The sequence below is a fragment of the Falco cherrug genome (assembly GCF_023634085.1).
Source record: "Falco cherrug isolate bFalChe1 chromosome W unlocalized genomic scaffold, bFalChe1.pri SUPER_W_unloc_1, whole genome shotgun sequence".
In the NCBI taxonomy this organism is placed as follows: domain Eukaryota; kingdom Metazoa; phylum Chordata; class Aves; order Falconiformes; family Falconidae; genus Falco; species Falco cherrug.
The window spans coordinates 4,182,119-4,198,806 of NW_026599288.1; the positions used below are offsets into that span (position 1 = coordinate 4,182,119).

The window sequence follows — 16,688 nt, forward strand, 5'->3', positions numbered from 1 at the left end:
GACCTTAATGTACCTCCCTGCTTAAAAGCAAGCAGGGGAAATAGGTTGTGTTTAACAGTAGTGGCAGGACTGGAGAACTTTATTGCAGGAGGAAAGTGAAAGTTAATGATTGCCCTATGAGGGGGGGACTTTTTTTGTGAAGTTTGACTTTTTAGGACTGAGGAGTTCAGAAATCAACTTTAGAAGCTACAGAGGCAAACCACCACCCCAAAACCCCCAAGCTTTCCCCTGTCCTATTATTGGCATAAAAGTACTGAAGCATAGTTGCTTTCTCTTTACATTCAATTTTTTTATTATAGAGTTGGTGCTATAAACTGGGGTTGCATGTAATTGGAATAGTGACATAAAAGACGCTGTCATGACAATTACAGTTGTTTTTAACAATTTGTTACATCCCTCGAGTCTGTTCTCATGTTTACTGCCTGTCGTGGTTTAACCCTGGCTGGCAACCAAGCACCACGCAGCCACTTGCTCACTCCCCCTCACCCAGAGGGATGGGAAAGAAGATCAGAAAGGAATGTAAAACTCGAGGGTTGAGATAAGAACAATTTAATTGGTAAAGCAAAAGCCGTGCACACAAGCAAAGCAAAGCAAGAAATTCATTCACTACTTCCCATGGGCAGGAAGGTGTTCAGCCATCCCCAGGAAAGCAGGGCTCCATCACGCAGAACGGTTACTTGGCAAGACAAACGCCATAATGCCAGATGTCTGTCCCTTCCTTCTTCTTCCCCCTGTTTATATATTCAGCATGACGTCATATGGTATGGAATACCTCTTTGGCTAGCTTGGGTCACCTGTCCTGGCTGTGTCCCCTCCCAATTTCCTGTGCTGCTCCAGCCCTCTCACTGGCAGGGCCCAAGGAACTAAAAAGTCCTTGATTTAGTATAAACATTACCCAGCAACAACTAAAAACATCAGTGTCCTATCAGCATTGTTCTCACATCATAGCCAAAACACAGCACTGTACTAGCTACTAAGAAGAAAATTAACTCTATCCCAGCTGAAACCAGAACACTGCCCAATTAACTTAACTGCTGTACTTGTTAGGTTTCACATTTGTCAAGTGAAATATCAATAGATTCTGTAATACTGATATGTAATTAAGTTTATTACAAATCAAAGGCCACCTTTATAAAGACTTTCAGTTTTCTATTTCTAACCTTGCAACTTACTGTATTGGTGAGAAGGAAAGGCCTAGTTTAACTGTCAACTCTAGCCCAAACTTGTCAAAAAGCTGCAAGCTACTAAATTGATTATTTCTTTACTTTGATTACTCTTCTGATGTCCTTGTTTCTGTGTCTGTATTGCAGAGAAAGCCACAAAGGCAGATCTCTGGTGTCTTTTGTTCCCTGCTGGCCAACTAAAGCAGCAGGCAGGTGGGAAATATTTCACATTTGAAAGGAGGTGAAGCTCATTAGAAATCCATGTAGTTTTCTTTTAATGTGAACATGAGTGCCTAAAACTTTATATGGCTGTTCCCTCATTGTTCTTAAAACCTTTTCCAAAGTTTCAAATGCTATACCTATTGCCTCTTTAAGTTCTTGATAGTCTGATACTTATTTATGTATTTCTGTCCCCACCAAAGTGTCTCTTCATTTAAAAAACAAACCAAACTAGCACAACATTAAATGACTTCTCTGTAGACCCTTACAGAAAGCTTGTGATGACACATTTGGTCTAAACTGAGCACATCTCTGTTGCAAGGGGGCAATGGCCTCAAGTTGCTTCTTGCCTACGTATCTGGAAGTGTTTCCTCCTAGGTTTATCCTGTTACTGTCTAGGATAAGTCTTTTTGAAGAATGCTTATAGAATCATAGATTCTTAAGTTTGTTTCTCAACTTGTGCTAGATCTGGAACAGGATTGTAGAATTAAGTCAGGGAGACAATTTTGCAATTTAATTACGTTGTCTAGGAAGCAAGAACATTCACTTATTTTGTTCTGTTTATGAAGTTCAGTTTATTTTTTTTAAAAAAAAGCAGATCATTAAGATCCAGCAACAGTAAAATATGTATTTTTCTATTAACACATCTGATATTCTTTGCAGGACCATAATATCCAGGAGAAATTGTTAAGACTCCATAGATCTCCATAGGCTTTTGGGAATCTTTTCTATTCAGTTGCAATTATAAAGACAGCTGGATACAAACTACTTCTGGAGCTGTAAAATTGTGTTTTACCTCTGTCTTCCTTTTTGCCCTTTGTCTTCTTGGATTCTCTGGCCTTATTGCATCAAAGGAAATGCAATGCAAAATATCTTTGTGTCTTTTCCAAAATGTCCTTTGCTGTGTAATGTTGTCCTATATTTTCATATATTTAGTAAGAATTTTGATGTTTTATTCCAAAGAAAAAGGATATATGGTGATTAGCTCAATGAAAAAGCCTAGGAAAGCTTTTTTCATCACTTGTCACTTGGAAGTTTACTAATTGAGGCTAAATGAACTCGTAGTTGGTCCTAGTTTATAAGCAGCCTTCCTCATTCCTGTCACCTAATTGTTTTTTCCTGGGGTTTCTGTATGTGCTGGAAATGGAACTAGTGACTCTTTAAGCCATCCTATCTGTTTGCTGGATCTGAATCAGCCAACCCCTACAGCAGCTGATCACTGGATGACCTGCCATAGTGTGTAAGCTCTTAGTAGGTATCTCAGTCTTAGAATGTGTCCTTAATGTTTTGTGTAAACACAGTAAAATTGTGAACACATAATTTACTTTTGGGTTATAAGTTTATTGAATAACAGCTTCCCATGTTCGTGATTTTTGTATCATAATAAAGAGGAGGTGACTTGAGGTAGATACTCTGTTTACTGGAGGTCAAGATTTGTATGGTTTTTAGTAAACTTAGAGCAGAACCTGTCCTGCAGTGTTTGGGCATGATTTATTTCCTCAACTGGAATTACTCTGTGCTTGACTTCTCACATCTGAGCCCTTCATGGTAGCAGGAAGGAACCACTTGCCTTTGCATTTCAAAGCCCTTCAAATACTGTTTGTAATTACACATACTTCCTCTTTTTATGCTTGCCAACTCTTAATAAAACAAGAAATTTCTTAACTCCTTAGATCTTTGGGAGAAGTAAAAATGAGAAAAATTGGTGTGAAACCTGTGAAGATATGAGAGATCTAGTTTCCTTTATTCCTCTGATTCACTTAGGCATTCTGATAACAACCATTGCTTCAAAAGGGGAATTGCAGAATTGGCCTGAACTCTTACCAAAGCTTTGCAGCCTGTTGGATTCTGAGGATTACAATACCTGTGAGGTAAAGAGACTTATTTTGAAATGGATTATCATCTAAATATGATTATTTTTTGGTTTTCTTCATAGATACTATATATAATGTATAGTATTTTGTGTGTGAGTGTACGCGCACATTTAGAATCCCTTCAGAGAACAGTGGCTCAAACTTGATGCTTTTTATTCTACCTGCATTCCATGTTCTTAGTGTTTATTCAAATTATATTTTTTTTCTTTGCATAAAAGCAGAATAACAGTGTAGATGGGTAGTCATAGCATCTCAGCTGAGAAGTGTCCTAAAGTTACCACTTTGATACCCAATCTTTTAGGCATCATCAAGTTAACCCTGAATTTTCTTTTACTTAAAAGTAGTTGTTCATTCTTCTTATAACTTAATCTGGAAACATGAACTGTCACTGCTATATCAGGCTAGTGTGAAATTAACTTTTTTGTTCAGTATTTATGAAGGAAAATAAATAAATACCAGCTCAGCTGGGGGAGGGGGGGAAAATTTTGTCTGATTTTAAAAAATAAAAATCTGTGATCACACAATTTTAATTACTTGATGCTGTCTCCATAAGTGTGTGAAGTATTTTGTATAAAATAATCCTTAGAGATATGACAGTGATCCAAGATGTCATGTTGTTATGTAGTGTTTTAGTGCTGCTTTTTTAAGAAAAAAAACCAACAAAAAACTCCCCAACAAACAAAACTTGAAAATTAAACTCAAATTGACCATGTCCAGAGTTTTGTTTCGCCCTATAACAAACCATTACGGGAAACAAAATCATACATGAAATTAAATTGGATGCTTCTGCAACTTGTCACTTATTTGAAAAATATGATTTTGGTTTTAAGCACTCTTTAAAATATGATTGAATAAATGAGCACTGAATGCTAAAATTATCTAATCATCTATTATATATATTATAAAATTATCCACTTATCTGTTATAGACTCATCCTGCTTGAGAGCTTACAGATGTCAGTATGAAGTGCTTAAATAAAAAGCCTTTAAGGATGTTTTAATTTAACTCCATATTTAGTTAGATATATTTACTTTGTTAATTAGCTACAATTACTGTAGTGTTGTGCTAAAATTACCTGTTCTGTACAAAATCTAAAATGTTGCTTTCTTCAAAATGTAAAACAACAAGGTTTGGGGGGGAGGGGGAGTTTGTGTGTGCTTTTTTGGGTTTTTGTGTGTGCGGTTTTTGCGTTTTTGTTTAAAACAGGGTGCATTTGGCGCTCTTCAGAAGATATGTGAAGATTCTGCTGAAATTTTAGATAGTGATGTATTGGACCGACCACTCAATATCATGATACCTAAATTCTTGCAGTTTTTCAAGCACAGCAGTCCAAAAATAAGGTAGGTTTAGGTGTTGTACTAAAGTTACCAGTTAAAATTTTATTTACATGACCAGTGAGGTTGATATTTTGTAGATCAGTTTAAAACATGCTTAGGGTTTTTTTTAATCATCCTGCATGTGCAAATGTGAGAAGGCACAGAGTTTTCACATATCAGTAATTTCCACACTTATCTACTTCGTTAATAGATCAGCGTCACCTCTTTATACATCTTCCAAATCTAGAATCTGACTGAAAATCAAACTGTTTCTATTAAGATTTTGCATATTATTATGAAAATTTCAATGCTGTGGTTAAAATTTCATATTCTGATTAGAAAGAGCTATCTTGCATTCATTTTGTAATGACTGCAGCAATGGGAGAGTAAAAAATTGTTTGCTTATAATAGTTGAGTTCTTGCAGAAAAATATTTTTCTGCTTTAACTCCACCATAACTCAGAAAGCTCTTTATCTTTCAGCTGGATCAAATTAAATGGATTCAACATCTTTTTACTTTAATACAGTATTAATCTCTCCAAAGAAACAGAAGTATAGGGTAGAAGAAAAATTCCACAATTAACTTGTTATTGCTAATATTTATCAACAAGAACAGTAGCTTTTACTCTGAAATGAGCTAGCAATGTGCCCTTGCCACAAAGAAGGTGAATGGTAACCTGGGATGGAGTGTTCCCAGCATGGGAGGTGATCCTTCCCCTCACCCTCCAGGTGAGGCCACCCCTGGAGTACTGTGTCCAGTTCAGGGCTCCCCAGTACAAGAGAGACATGGAGCTACTGGAGAGAGTCTAGCAAAGGGCCACAAAGATGATTAAGGGTCTGTAGCCTCTCCTAGGAGGAAAGGCTGAGAGCTGGGACTGTTCAGCCTGGAGAAGAGAAGGCTCAGGGGGATCTCATCAATGCATGTAAATACCTGAAGGGAGGATGTGAAGAAGACCGAGCCAGGCTCTTTTCTGCAGTGCCCAGTGACAGGACCAGAGGCAATGGGCACAAACTGAACCACAGGAAGTTCTGCCTTAAACATCAGGAAACACTTTTTCTTACTGTGAGGGTGATCAAGCGCTGGCACAGGTTGCCCAGAGAGGTGATGGAATCCCCATCCTTGGAGACATTCAAAAGCTGTTGGGATGTGGTCCTGTGCAACCAGCTCTAGGTGGCTCTACAACTTGGAGGCAGCAATTATTGTCAACAGTAGTAGATGGTGAAGACTAAAAGGAAGAGTATAACTTGGAATATGACATGATAGGAATTAAATAAGATTTAGAATCTAACCTAAAATAGATGCACACTATGAAAAATATATAACAAAGCATGAACTTGTGGAAAGATAAGATTAATACTTCATTGGAGCTGAGAAAGATGGGGGGAAACCTCTTTTCTTCTTTATCACATTAAACAGTGTCTTTCACTTTTTGCATGCTGTGATGTTTGTGGCTTTGAGATAGTTAAACCAGTTTCAATTTTAAAGCATATCACCTGCTGACCTGTGGCCTGGTTTCAGTACATAGTGCTGAACTATGAAGAATATTAGTAGTATTAGTAAAATACTTTATATATAAATTTGCCAAGAGACAACTTCTGAACACTGTTTTATGAGACACTCTTCCAAGAAATGTCTGAACAGACTATATGCTTGGAATTATGTTAGTAAAAATACTTGAATGGGTTTTCAAAGGATTTTAAAGGTAGCTTTGCCTTGTGCCTTTACTTACATACTTTGGCTTTTTTATCTCTGAGAATGAAAAAGACTTGTAAGTAATGGCCTTGTATGAATCAGAATAGAAGAACCAGTTCTTCATTCTTAGTATGTTTCTACCACAAGTGTTTTACTATGTACCCTAATTGAAGTGTGTATTTGTTCTAAGATACAACTATATTACTGGTGCATATTGGTCTCATTAAATACTAAAAATATTGCAAAGGCAGTTGGATACTTAGCAATGAAGAAGGGTGTGCTAAAATTTCACCATGTTGACTTGTATGGAATTGTTAATATCAGAGATCAATAATCTTGATATACTGAAAAAAAAATTCCTTACATACTGTTCGTAATAAATGTGCCAGGTATAGTCATCCTGCTCTGTTTTTTATTTACTGAATACTTTATTTATTAAATATATCTGAGTTAAGCATGTGGTTTGGTAATTGTAGATGTGCAGATTTGTTCCCTCTTGCCTCTAGAAGATGCTTGGACAATGTGATTTGCTTCCTAATGTTTTTGATGCCTATGTACAGTTTAGAAAAAAATGTCATGAAAAATGTATGGTTTAACTGTTCCATTTGTAGGTCTCATGCTGTTGCATGTGTCAATCAATTTATCATCAGCAGAACTCAAGCTCTTATGTTGCACATAGATTCTTTTATTGAGGTGAGTGTGCATTCTTGGTTGGGGGGGTTAAGTCAAATTACATATGATTTATCAGGAGCTTTGAATAATGTTTCACAACCACCACTACCCCCAAACTCCATTTTGCTGGCTTCCTATTCTTAGCTTCAGTCCCCATGGATTGAAGTTCATTCTTGTATGATTATGCTCAGATTAGTTTTAGCACTCTCCCAGCCCAAGAAATAGTATTTTGAAAGATGCTTCCTTTTCATAAATAGAGGAAACTCTTGTTGCATAAAGGTACTGACAGCAGTCTGTCACTTACCTGTGATGGAGGGTTCAGTACAGGGGTCATCATGTCACTGAGTCTGGATGATGGGTGTCTCTGAATACTACTACTGACTGGATTAGAAGGGTGATATTTGGGGTTATCTAGAGTATTTTATTTGCTGCTGTTATGTACTGACGGAATTTTCTAGCTTCAGAACTTCATTAATGCTTAGGGGAAAAAAATAATTCAGGAAATAATGTTCTTGCATCTAATGTACACATAACCAAAACACTGGTTAACAATACACATTGAGAGTCTGAAGAGTTTGTTTGCTAAATCATATGTCTTTAAGAAATAATATGGTATTCTGAGGTATGGGGTGGGAGGGTACAGAAGTACGTTTGCATACTTTAGTTTGCCAGTAATGTCAATTTAAATACAAGTTGAACTAGGTGAATTGAGGCTTTTCAACTGGTATTACTTTCCAACAGAATCTTTTTGCACTGGCTGGTGATGAGGAGCCTGAAGTACGCAAAAATGTTTGCCGAGCTCTGGTAATGTTGTTGGAAGTTCGAATGGATCGCCTACTTCCTCATATGATTAGTATAGTTGAGGTGAGTCTCACTTCCCAGATTGCAAGCTGAAACATGTTTGGGGTTGCAGAAATAATAACAAATTAAAAGCATTTATCAGAACAGGTACATTACTCTTGTGCTTGCCTACTCTTCGTTTTCCTTCAAGATTGAGGTTGCGAAAGTTGTTGGGTTTTTTTAGTTAATTGCCAAATTGATGTTGCATTTGACAGACAATGCATGTGTGTGTGTGGCAATTGTTCATTCTTCATTAAGTTAATTGGTCCTGAAGTGCCAGGATCAGCTATACCTACCATAGGGCAGCCAGGCATTGCCTTGACCACAGGTGAGAAGATCATGTTAAAAGTCTTAGTTCTAGCACTGCTACTGCTACAGTTTACACACTGAAGCTGTCACCTTTTTTTGGATCCTTTGACCACAACAAGGATAAGGAATGTTATTTTATATAGTTGAGATGCTCTTTGAGCTACTAATGAAGCTGCCTGCCGTTGCATTCAGTTGTAGAGGTTAGTGTTTCCTTTTATCATTCTAGATTAGTGCAGACTTGTCAGCTGGTTTTTGTCTACTCAACTGTTTGAGTTGTAATTTTCATGTTTCTAGGTAGCCTTTACATACACTACTTGCTAGATTGGAAATATAGTGAAGATCAGTATGTTTCTCATGCAGACTTCATGTGAACAAATGGGTTGTAACCTAGTGTCAAATTCCATAAGGGCTAGGTCCAGACAACATGAAGAAGGTGTTAAGTTGATTTGGTTTTTTTTGCTCCCGGAGAAAGGCATTAGAGAGGAAGACTAGACAGCAAGACAGGACTGTCATGGATCACCTCAATGTTATGCCTGTCTGTTGTGTGAAATTCCATGACACCAACCCTGGCAGACATGTTCTCATGTAACACAGGACAAGTAAGGATTGTTGGTACTTGGAAGTGTTTTGGGGTTTTTTCTTTTGTTTGGTTGGGTTTGGAGTTTTTTTGAGAGAGAAAGAATAAAGCTTTAGAGACTATATTGTCATCAAGTAATAACTTCTCTGGCTCTTCACCCTCCTAAGATCAGTAAGGAACTTCTGGACTTTGCAGGTAGAAATGATGTCACCAACCAGAAGAAGATCCAAGATTGTATTTTCCTTATATCTGGTATTTTGCTATTGGGAAAACTATTACTAGGCTTCTTCTCTACAAGACAGTAGTAGTGATTTTTTTTTTCTATAACTTAAGTTCAGACTTCTTTCTTTCTTTCTTTCTTCCTGGTTTTAGAACTACTGTGTGCTGTTATTGATTTCCCCAGTTCTGTATACATATTGCTATGTGCAAATGTAATATCCCAGAACAGGCTATTGTTCAACATTCAAATGAATCTGGTTTTGCCCCTTTGAAGCTTGAATACCTCCAAGCTGAATGCTGCTGATGGTAGCTGCTCTAACTGGAGGAAGTCTTAAAAAGAGAGAAACTTTTATCCACATGATGGTTTGTTTTATGATTATGGAGAATCACTTTTAAAGTAGTTAAGAATATTAATGATCCATATTCTAAGATCTAATGATTCTAAGACAGAAGGTCTTGGCCAGCATCATACTATTGAAGCAGACAGGTTTAGTATTAACTTTCTTGCCAAGTTCTGGAGCATGTAGGAATGGTTGAGTTCGGATTTCAGTGGGTTTTTTGAGCATGTACTTCCAGGTGAGCAGAAACAGATATGTAATTTTTTTGTGAGTTGGGTGGGGGTGGGTGGGGTGTCTTTGTTTTAGGGTTTTTTTCTCCTTTCTTTGAGAATGTGACAACAGGATATGTCAGGAGTAGACTGACCTAACAGATTTCAGTTACTAGATTGCATTTGTATGTTCATAGAGCATATTTAGCAGAACACATGGCTCCTAAGATCTTTCTGAATAAATTCCTTATTTTTTATTGTACAATGCGTAATGAGATTACAAGTAATGAATGGTATATTGATGTTACGAAGTTATAACACAGAAGCTCAGCTTGTTGCTGAAGCCATAAGACTGTGTACATCCTGTTGCTTTCTTCAGTTAAAAATGTCTGCTACTGCTCAAAGGATATGTTATTAATGCTTTGTGCATCACGCTATTCTTTTCTTGATGGTTTGACATAACAAGACTAACAACACTGTTACAGAGTACGCAGACCAGTTCTGAATAATCTTCCTGTGGTATTTTGTAACTTGTTGTTATGAAACAACTATTTCTATTACCTAAAGTCAGTAGAACTTTATAGCTTATTAAAAGTACTCATTAACATTTGTCACAATACTATTTAAAAAAAAACCACCTTCAAATACTCTTCCTATACTTTACTTTGTTACTAGTATTAGTGTTTTTACTATGGGGACCTACAGGAAAGATGGGGAGGGACTCTTTATCAGGGAGTGTAGTGATAGGATGAGGGGTAATGGTTTTAAACTGAAAGGGGGTAGCTTTAGATTAGATATTAGGATGAAATTCTTCACTATGAGAGTGGTGAGACACTGGAACAGGCTGCCCAGAGAAGTTGTGGATGCCCCATCCCTGGAAGTGTTCAAGGCCAGGTTGGATGGGGCTTTGAGCAACATGGTCTAGTGGAAGGTGTCCCTGCCCATGGCAGGGGGTTTGGAACTAGGTGATCTTTAAGGTCCTTTCCAACCCAAACCCGTCTATGATTTCCAGGCTGTGTATATGGCTATCGTATACCACTGAGTGTAGCCTTTTCAAGCTACTGCTATCTTCATGGAGCATATACTAGAATGCATACTTAAAGATGAAATGACAGTGTAAGGCACATCTTCAAACAGGGATTATTTTTGACATTATGTTTTTGTCTTTGTGACAAATAACTGGATACAACAAAACAGTGGATTTTCAAGCCCTCTGGGGAAAAATGTCAAATCACTTCAGGTGCTTTAATGAAATCTTGCTTATAATGGGTAGGACACTTGTCAACTTTTTTTTGAGCTGTAATCTGTTGACAACTCGGAATAGAGCAATATTTCTGTTACTGTGAGTTGAGTTCTTAATCACAGTAGTGACCCTTTAGGAAATACTTGCAGCTTAGTGCAGTCCTGTAGGAAGGGGTGTGTTTGTGGCAAATTTTGCATCCCTGAAATGCAAAAGGATAACATAAGTCACCCCGTTCTATTTAATTTTGAGAATAAAACGGTATTCTAAAGAAAGATTTCCTTTGCTCATTTAAAATCCATGTGTGAGGAAAGGTAGCTGCATGGGCTTCCCATGAGGCTTCTAAAATGAGTGGAAGAACCAACTGTTTTAGAAATAAGGGCTTGCATGGAAGAATGCAGAAATTACTATGTTGGAAGTTGCAAGCATCTTCACTAAATTGTTTTGACAATTGTGTATAAGAAACTGATGTAGCCATGGTATACACTAAGTTTTCTGTTTATGCAGGTATCTGATTATTTTTTGTTTAAGGGAGATTAAATTTTAATAGCAAGCTTAAAGATTTGATACTGAATCTCTGAATTACCATTTATGCTAGAAGAAAGTGAGAGTTTCCCCCCCCAGATTCTACTTAATCGCATCCTGTTAGGTAGTCAAGATTTGAAAGGGAAGCATTTTTATGGTACTGGATATAAAAACTATTTCCATTTTACTAAGTGTATAGTTGTACCCTTTTTATTTAAAAGGACAAAGGAGAGGGAGTGGTAAATAATATTAAAAAAAAAAAACAACAACCAAACAACAAATCCACCACCAAAACTATTCTCAGGATACTGCTGTTTATTATCTTGGGTCTCTTTCTATAGTTTCTTGGTAATAATGTTCATACTTAAGTAGTGAAGAAACTTAAAATCTGAATGATCTAGCATTAAGAAATAAGTGTCCCTGTCTTATTCTCACCATAGCCTTAAGTAGTCTATTATATCTGTTTCTTCCCCTTGCCTCAAAGAAACAAAATTACTCTGGTAGCATAGTCTGGTTTTGCAAACACACTTTGCAATGTTGATAGTTTCTTCTGGGCACTTACAAATTTATATCTTATGCAAGTAATTTTGTTGTTGTTGTGTAGTATATGCTTCAAAGGACCCAGGACCAAGATGAAAATGTGGCTTTGGAGGCTTGCGAGTTTTGGCTGACTTTGGCTGAACAGCCAATTTGTAAAGATGTATTATGTCGGCATCTTACTAAGTAAGTATTAAGAATTACAACTCCTAGTTATGTTGAAATAGTCATCTTCAAACTTCAGTTGACTTGTTCCTGGCTACTTTTATAGAGACTGTATCTAGCTTGCTGTTTGCTTAGAAGGAGGTTCCTATAGTTCTTGTGTGTTGTAGCGCAGAGGTCACTGAAAAGACTTCTGAGGATTTCACTTGGCTCAAAAACCAACCTAAACTCTGTCACTGGTGCTTTACCTCGAGCTTAACAGCCTGTTAAGCATCAGATGGATGCAAAGGTATGCTAACATGCGCTTAAGCTTAAATATCTCCACATGACATTACCTGTAATATCTGGTGTACCATGAACATGTTGTCTTGACAACTGCTATTGTGAGCATCTCTGCAATGCTTCTATGTGCATAGTCATGCCAGGGATTCCCTACCTTTATGAAGAACATAACAAGATGACAAGATCATTTAGATTTAGGAATCAATTTCATATCAATTGCCACTGCAATTTAAATTTGAAGAAAGCATGTATAACATTTTTTCATACTTCTTCAGACTGACAGTAGGGTTTTTTTCACATTTCAAAAAGTTATCCTAAGCTTTAAAATATAGATCCTTGATTGAATGGGAATGAATGTCCATGTTTGCGACTTCAACATCTGCATGTCTGCAACAGTGCTTATAACTTTTTTCCAGACTAATCTGAAGACTTGCAATAGGAAATTAATTCTTCAGTGTTCCCAGTAAATGGAGACTCTGTTTTTGACACATGCATGGAAGGTTTTTTAAAATACTAGAGCAGTTTTGTCTGTGATTCTGTTCTTCCAGTTGAGATATTGAGAGAAGAGACACATTAGTTTCAGCCAAAATTACCTTTTTAGATGTAAAGCAAGTTAAAAAAGAAAAAGGGGGTGTGTGTTAAAATTGCAGTTTTCATAAGCAATTAGAAAGCCAAGAATTGAGATTAAAACACCTACTGTAGCAGTACAGGAATAGAAGTTGAAAATGGGAGAACTAAGGTTATGAGAAATTATGTTTAAGTTAAAATGTTTTTACTTAACTCCTTTTTATAGCTCAAAAGAATGATAGCACAGTTTTTGATTCTACCTGCTCCCTTCCCAACACATATATTAATACTAATCACCTTCTCAGTATAAAACTTAAACCTCTTCTGGCCTACATGAACATTGACACTGCAACAGCTTCATCCTTGGTTGTTGGGGATTTTTAAGAAGCTTTTAAATTTCTAGAAAAACAGATAAGAGTAACATTACATACCTCTTATCTTTCAGTGTTTTGATGTTTCAATTTGTTAAAAGCAACTTGTTTGTTGGTGAGTTCTTTTTGGCTAGGGAGCTATATAAATTTGCTAATACTTGATGAAAATCTTATTTTTTTTTTAATATTACATTGTGGGACAAGATCTTCTAAAAACTTGTTTAATATCTTGTTCCATTTTGCTCCTGTAGGCTTTCTTTTAAAATATATAGCTCCTGCATACTTCATGAAGTATGCTGCAGAAATGACAATGAATGGGTGTTAATCAGAATACTTACCTTCTGAACTTTCAATGAAGGAATAGTAATGTGCCGTTGAGATGCACGAATATTATTGGTGGCCTGAGTACCTTCAGAAAGAATGCTCCTCAGCTGCAGAATATACAGGGATTGAGTCTGTCACTGGTGCTGAGACAGTCTATGGCGATTTCAGTATTACCTTGATTTGGCTTGTAATACATATTTTTGTGGGTTTCTTTTTGTAATGAATGTGTTTTTATGTGAATTATTTGACTTTTTTCCTCTGTTGTGGTTTAACCCTAGCTGGTGACTAAGCCCCACACAGCTGCTTGCTCACTTACCCCACAGTGGGATGGGGGAAGAGTATTGGAAGAGTAAAAGCAAGAAAACTCATGGGTTGAAATAAAGACAGTTTAATAGGGAAAGCAAAAACCGCGCACACAAGCAAAGCAAATCAAGGAATTCATTCACTGCTTCCCATGGGCAGGCAGGTGCTCAGCCATCCCCAGGAAAGCAGGGCTCTATCTCACATAATGGTTACTTGGGAAGACAATCACTATCACTCCAAATGTCCCCCCCTGTCACAGCACTCTCCAAACTAGCCAGCTGCAATAAGATTTTTTACCATCACATACCAGCATACTCTTCATGCTAGTCCCTCTGCTGCCTTCTCCTATGAAGCTTGGTTAATTAACATTGATAACATACAGCTGTGGGCTGGCTTCAGGGGCAGTGGGTTGGCTGATGTAGACAAGGTGCTGGTTCTGTTAAGAGGTTGGGCAGCCAGTGAAGAGAGACCAGCCAAGGAAGAAGCAGAGAGAATATGTGACCTGGATAAGGAGAGATTAGGAGTAGGCAGTAGAGGGACTGGCATGAAGAGTATGCTGGTATGAAATAATAAAAGACCTTGTTGCAGCTGGCTAGTTTGGAGAGTGCTGCAACACCCCCCTTCCTCCTTCCCCAAGCATGGCACCATATGGTATGGAATACCTCTTTGGCTAGCTTGGGTTGCCTGTCCTGGCTGTGTTCTCTCCCAATTTCCTGTGCCCCTCTAGCTCTCTCACTGGTAGGGCCTGAGAAACTGAAAAGCCCTTGACTTAGCACACTGATGTTTTTGCTTGTTGCTAGGTAATGTTTATACTATCAACACTGTTCTCACACCAAATCCAAAACACAGCATACACCATCTACTAAAAAGAAAATTAACTCTATCTCAGCTGAAACCAGGACATCCCCTAGTACTTTTTTTTTTTTTTTGACCATACATCAGTACCATTGGAATCCCACGACCATAACCAGTTTAATAACTAAGTAAAGTTCTGATATAGGCTAATGACTAATGTCAAGATCTCTGCATTGTTGGGAACTTGCCTTAAGGGGCAATACTTGAAGTAATCAGAAAGGGATAGGATAGGAGGGCTTAATGTGGTTAGACTTCCATCCTTAAGAGTAAACATTGAAGATCACTGGCCCTAGAATTGAGCCCTGGGGAACCCCACTGGTGACTGGCCACCAGCCTGATGTAACCCCATTTACTACAACTCTTTGAGCCCAATCAGTCAGCCACCTGGTCACCTAGTGTATTATGGACTTGTCTAGCTGTGTGCTGGACCTCTTGTCCAGAAGGATACTGTGAGAGACAGTATCAAAAGCTTTTCTAAAATCCAAAAACCCCTATGTCTACTGTCTTCCCTTGGTCAACTAGATGGGTGACCTTGTCACAAAAGGAAATTAAGTTGGTCAAGCAGGACTTTCCCCTTGTGAACCCATGCTGGCTATGACCAATGACTGCATTGTCTCTTGAGTGTTTCTCAATAACTCCGAGGATAACCTTCTCCCTAATTTTACCAGGGACTGAAGTGAGCCTGATAGACTGGTAATTACCAGGTTCTTCTTTCTTAATATGTATCAATATTTTTTTTGTAGACTGATACCTGTGTTGGTAAATGGTATGAAATATTCAGAGATTGATATTATTCTGTTAAAGGTAAGCATTGATTTCTTTTATACTCAGTAAGATTATCTGATTTGCTTCTGACTTGTAAATCAGAATGATTGAGCTGGTAGGCTAGATCTTGTCTGCCATCTGTTCAATAAGGATCTAGCTTTCTGGGGCAAGGTATGCTGTTCCAAAAACTAAATGCGACTACTGCCATGTTTGTTGCAGGAACAATGGCATTTTTAGTTAGCTGGGCAGCACAAGTGGGATGTGAATCTTTCATATGCTTATAAAATCTTGAACTAAAATTTACATTACATTCTTAATTTCCTTGAGCATTATAGTTGCACTAGTTTATCTGACAAAAGATTTTGATGATAGGGGGATGTTGAAGAAGATGAAGCTATTCCAGATAGTGAACAGGACATAAGACCTCGTTTTCATCGTTCACGGACAGTAGCTCAGCAACATGAAGAAGATGGTATTGAAGATGATGACAATGATGACGATGATCTTGATGATGATGATACTATTTCTGACTGGAATTTAAGTATGTCAAAGTAATGTGTAAAATGTTTTAAAATATAGCTACTTACATAATACAAGAACTATAGTAAAAAAGAGGAGTTTGCGTATAGGAATACTGAGGCTTTGTTTTGAATAGAAAAAGAACTATCTACTGATATAATTGGTGGTTGGGGCAGAGGGGGAAGTCTTTCAGGTGGTGTTTTGCCTATGTAACTATTGACAAAAGCTAGCCATCTGTAAGCTTATTTCAAATATGACCGATAGAGCTTCAAACATCTACTGTGTGCAATTCAACAGAAGCTTTGGATTTTGAATTTTAATTCTACAAATCATGGATCACCTGTTATTAATTTAAAATGTCTTACACATTCTTAACTTGAGGAAGCTTAATAATGCTTTCTTCAGTCTTCCCTCTAAATCTGGTTTGTGTGTTTGATTTCCTGCCACTTCCATTTGAACATGCTACTACTGACAACCATTACGGGTAGTTCAGATGTAGTACAGATGAATGTACCTTGAAGCTTATGAATCAAACAACTTTGAGACATATCTAAACTTTTAAAATTATTATTATTTTAGAAGAAAATAAGTACAAATATGCTTACCTTTTGTAAAACTTTTTATAGTTTTAAATTCATAATGCTGTTCTTGTAGTCATTGTGTGTAGAAATTGCAGAATTAAATACATATTTTCTAAAAAATGTAGCTGAAATGACAGAGGGCACCCAATGGTCCACAGTTTTGGTTAAGATTGTGAGGAAGCTAAAGCTGACTAGGAAAGAGCGAACAGAACAGTTAAGAAATCTCTTT

The 16,688-nt window shown here is 37.3% G+C and overlaps 1 protein-coding gene across 4 annotated transcripts in view; it reads left to right on the top strand.

Annotated features, from left to right (window-relative positions):
• LOC102056725 (transportin-1) overlaps window positions 1-16,688 on the top strand; it is a 77,955-nt gene that overhangs the window by 37,097 nt on the left and 24,170 nt on the right. For all 4 annotated transcript variants that reach the window (XM_055700199.1, XM_055700202.1, XM_055700201.1 and 1 more), the window contains 7 exons: window positions 3,147-3,253; window positions 4,463-4,596; window positions 6,876-6,957; window positions 7,678-7,800; window positions 11,798-11,916; window positions 15,338-15,398; window positions 15,732-15,900. In XM_055700199.1, coding sequence (XP_055556174.1) covers window positions 3,147-3,253; window positions 4,463-4,596; window positions 6,876-6,957; window positions 7,678-7,800; window positions 11,798-11,916; window positions 15,338-15,398; window positions 15,732-15,900 — 795 coding nt within the window. The remainder of the gene's footprint in view (window positions 1-3,146; window positions 3,254-4,462; window positions 4,597-6,875; window positions 6,958-7,677; window positions 7,801-11,797; window positions 11,917-15,337; window positions 15,399-15,731; window positions 15,901-16,688) is intronic.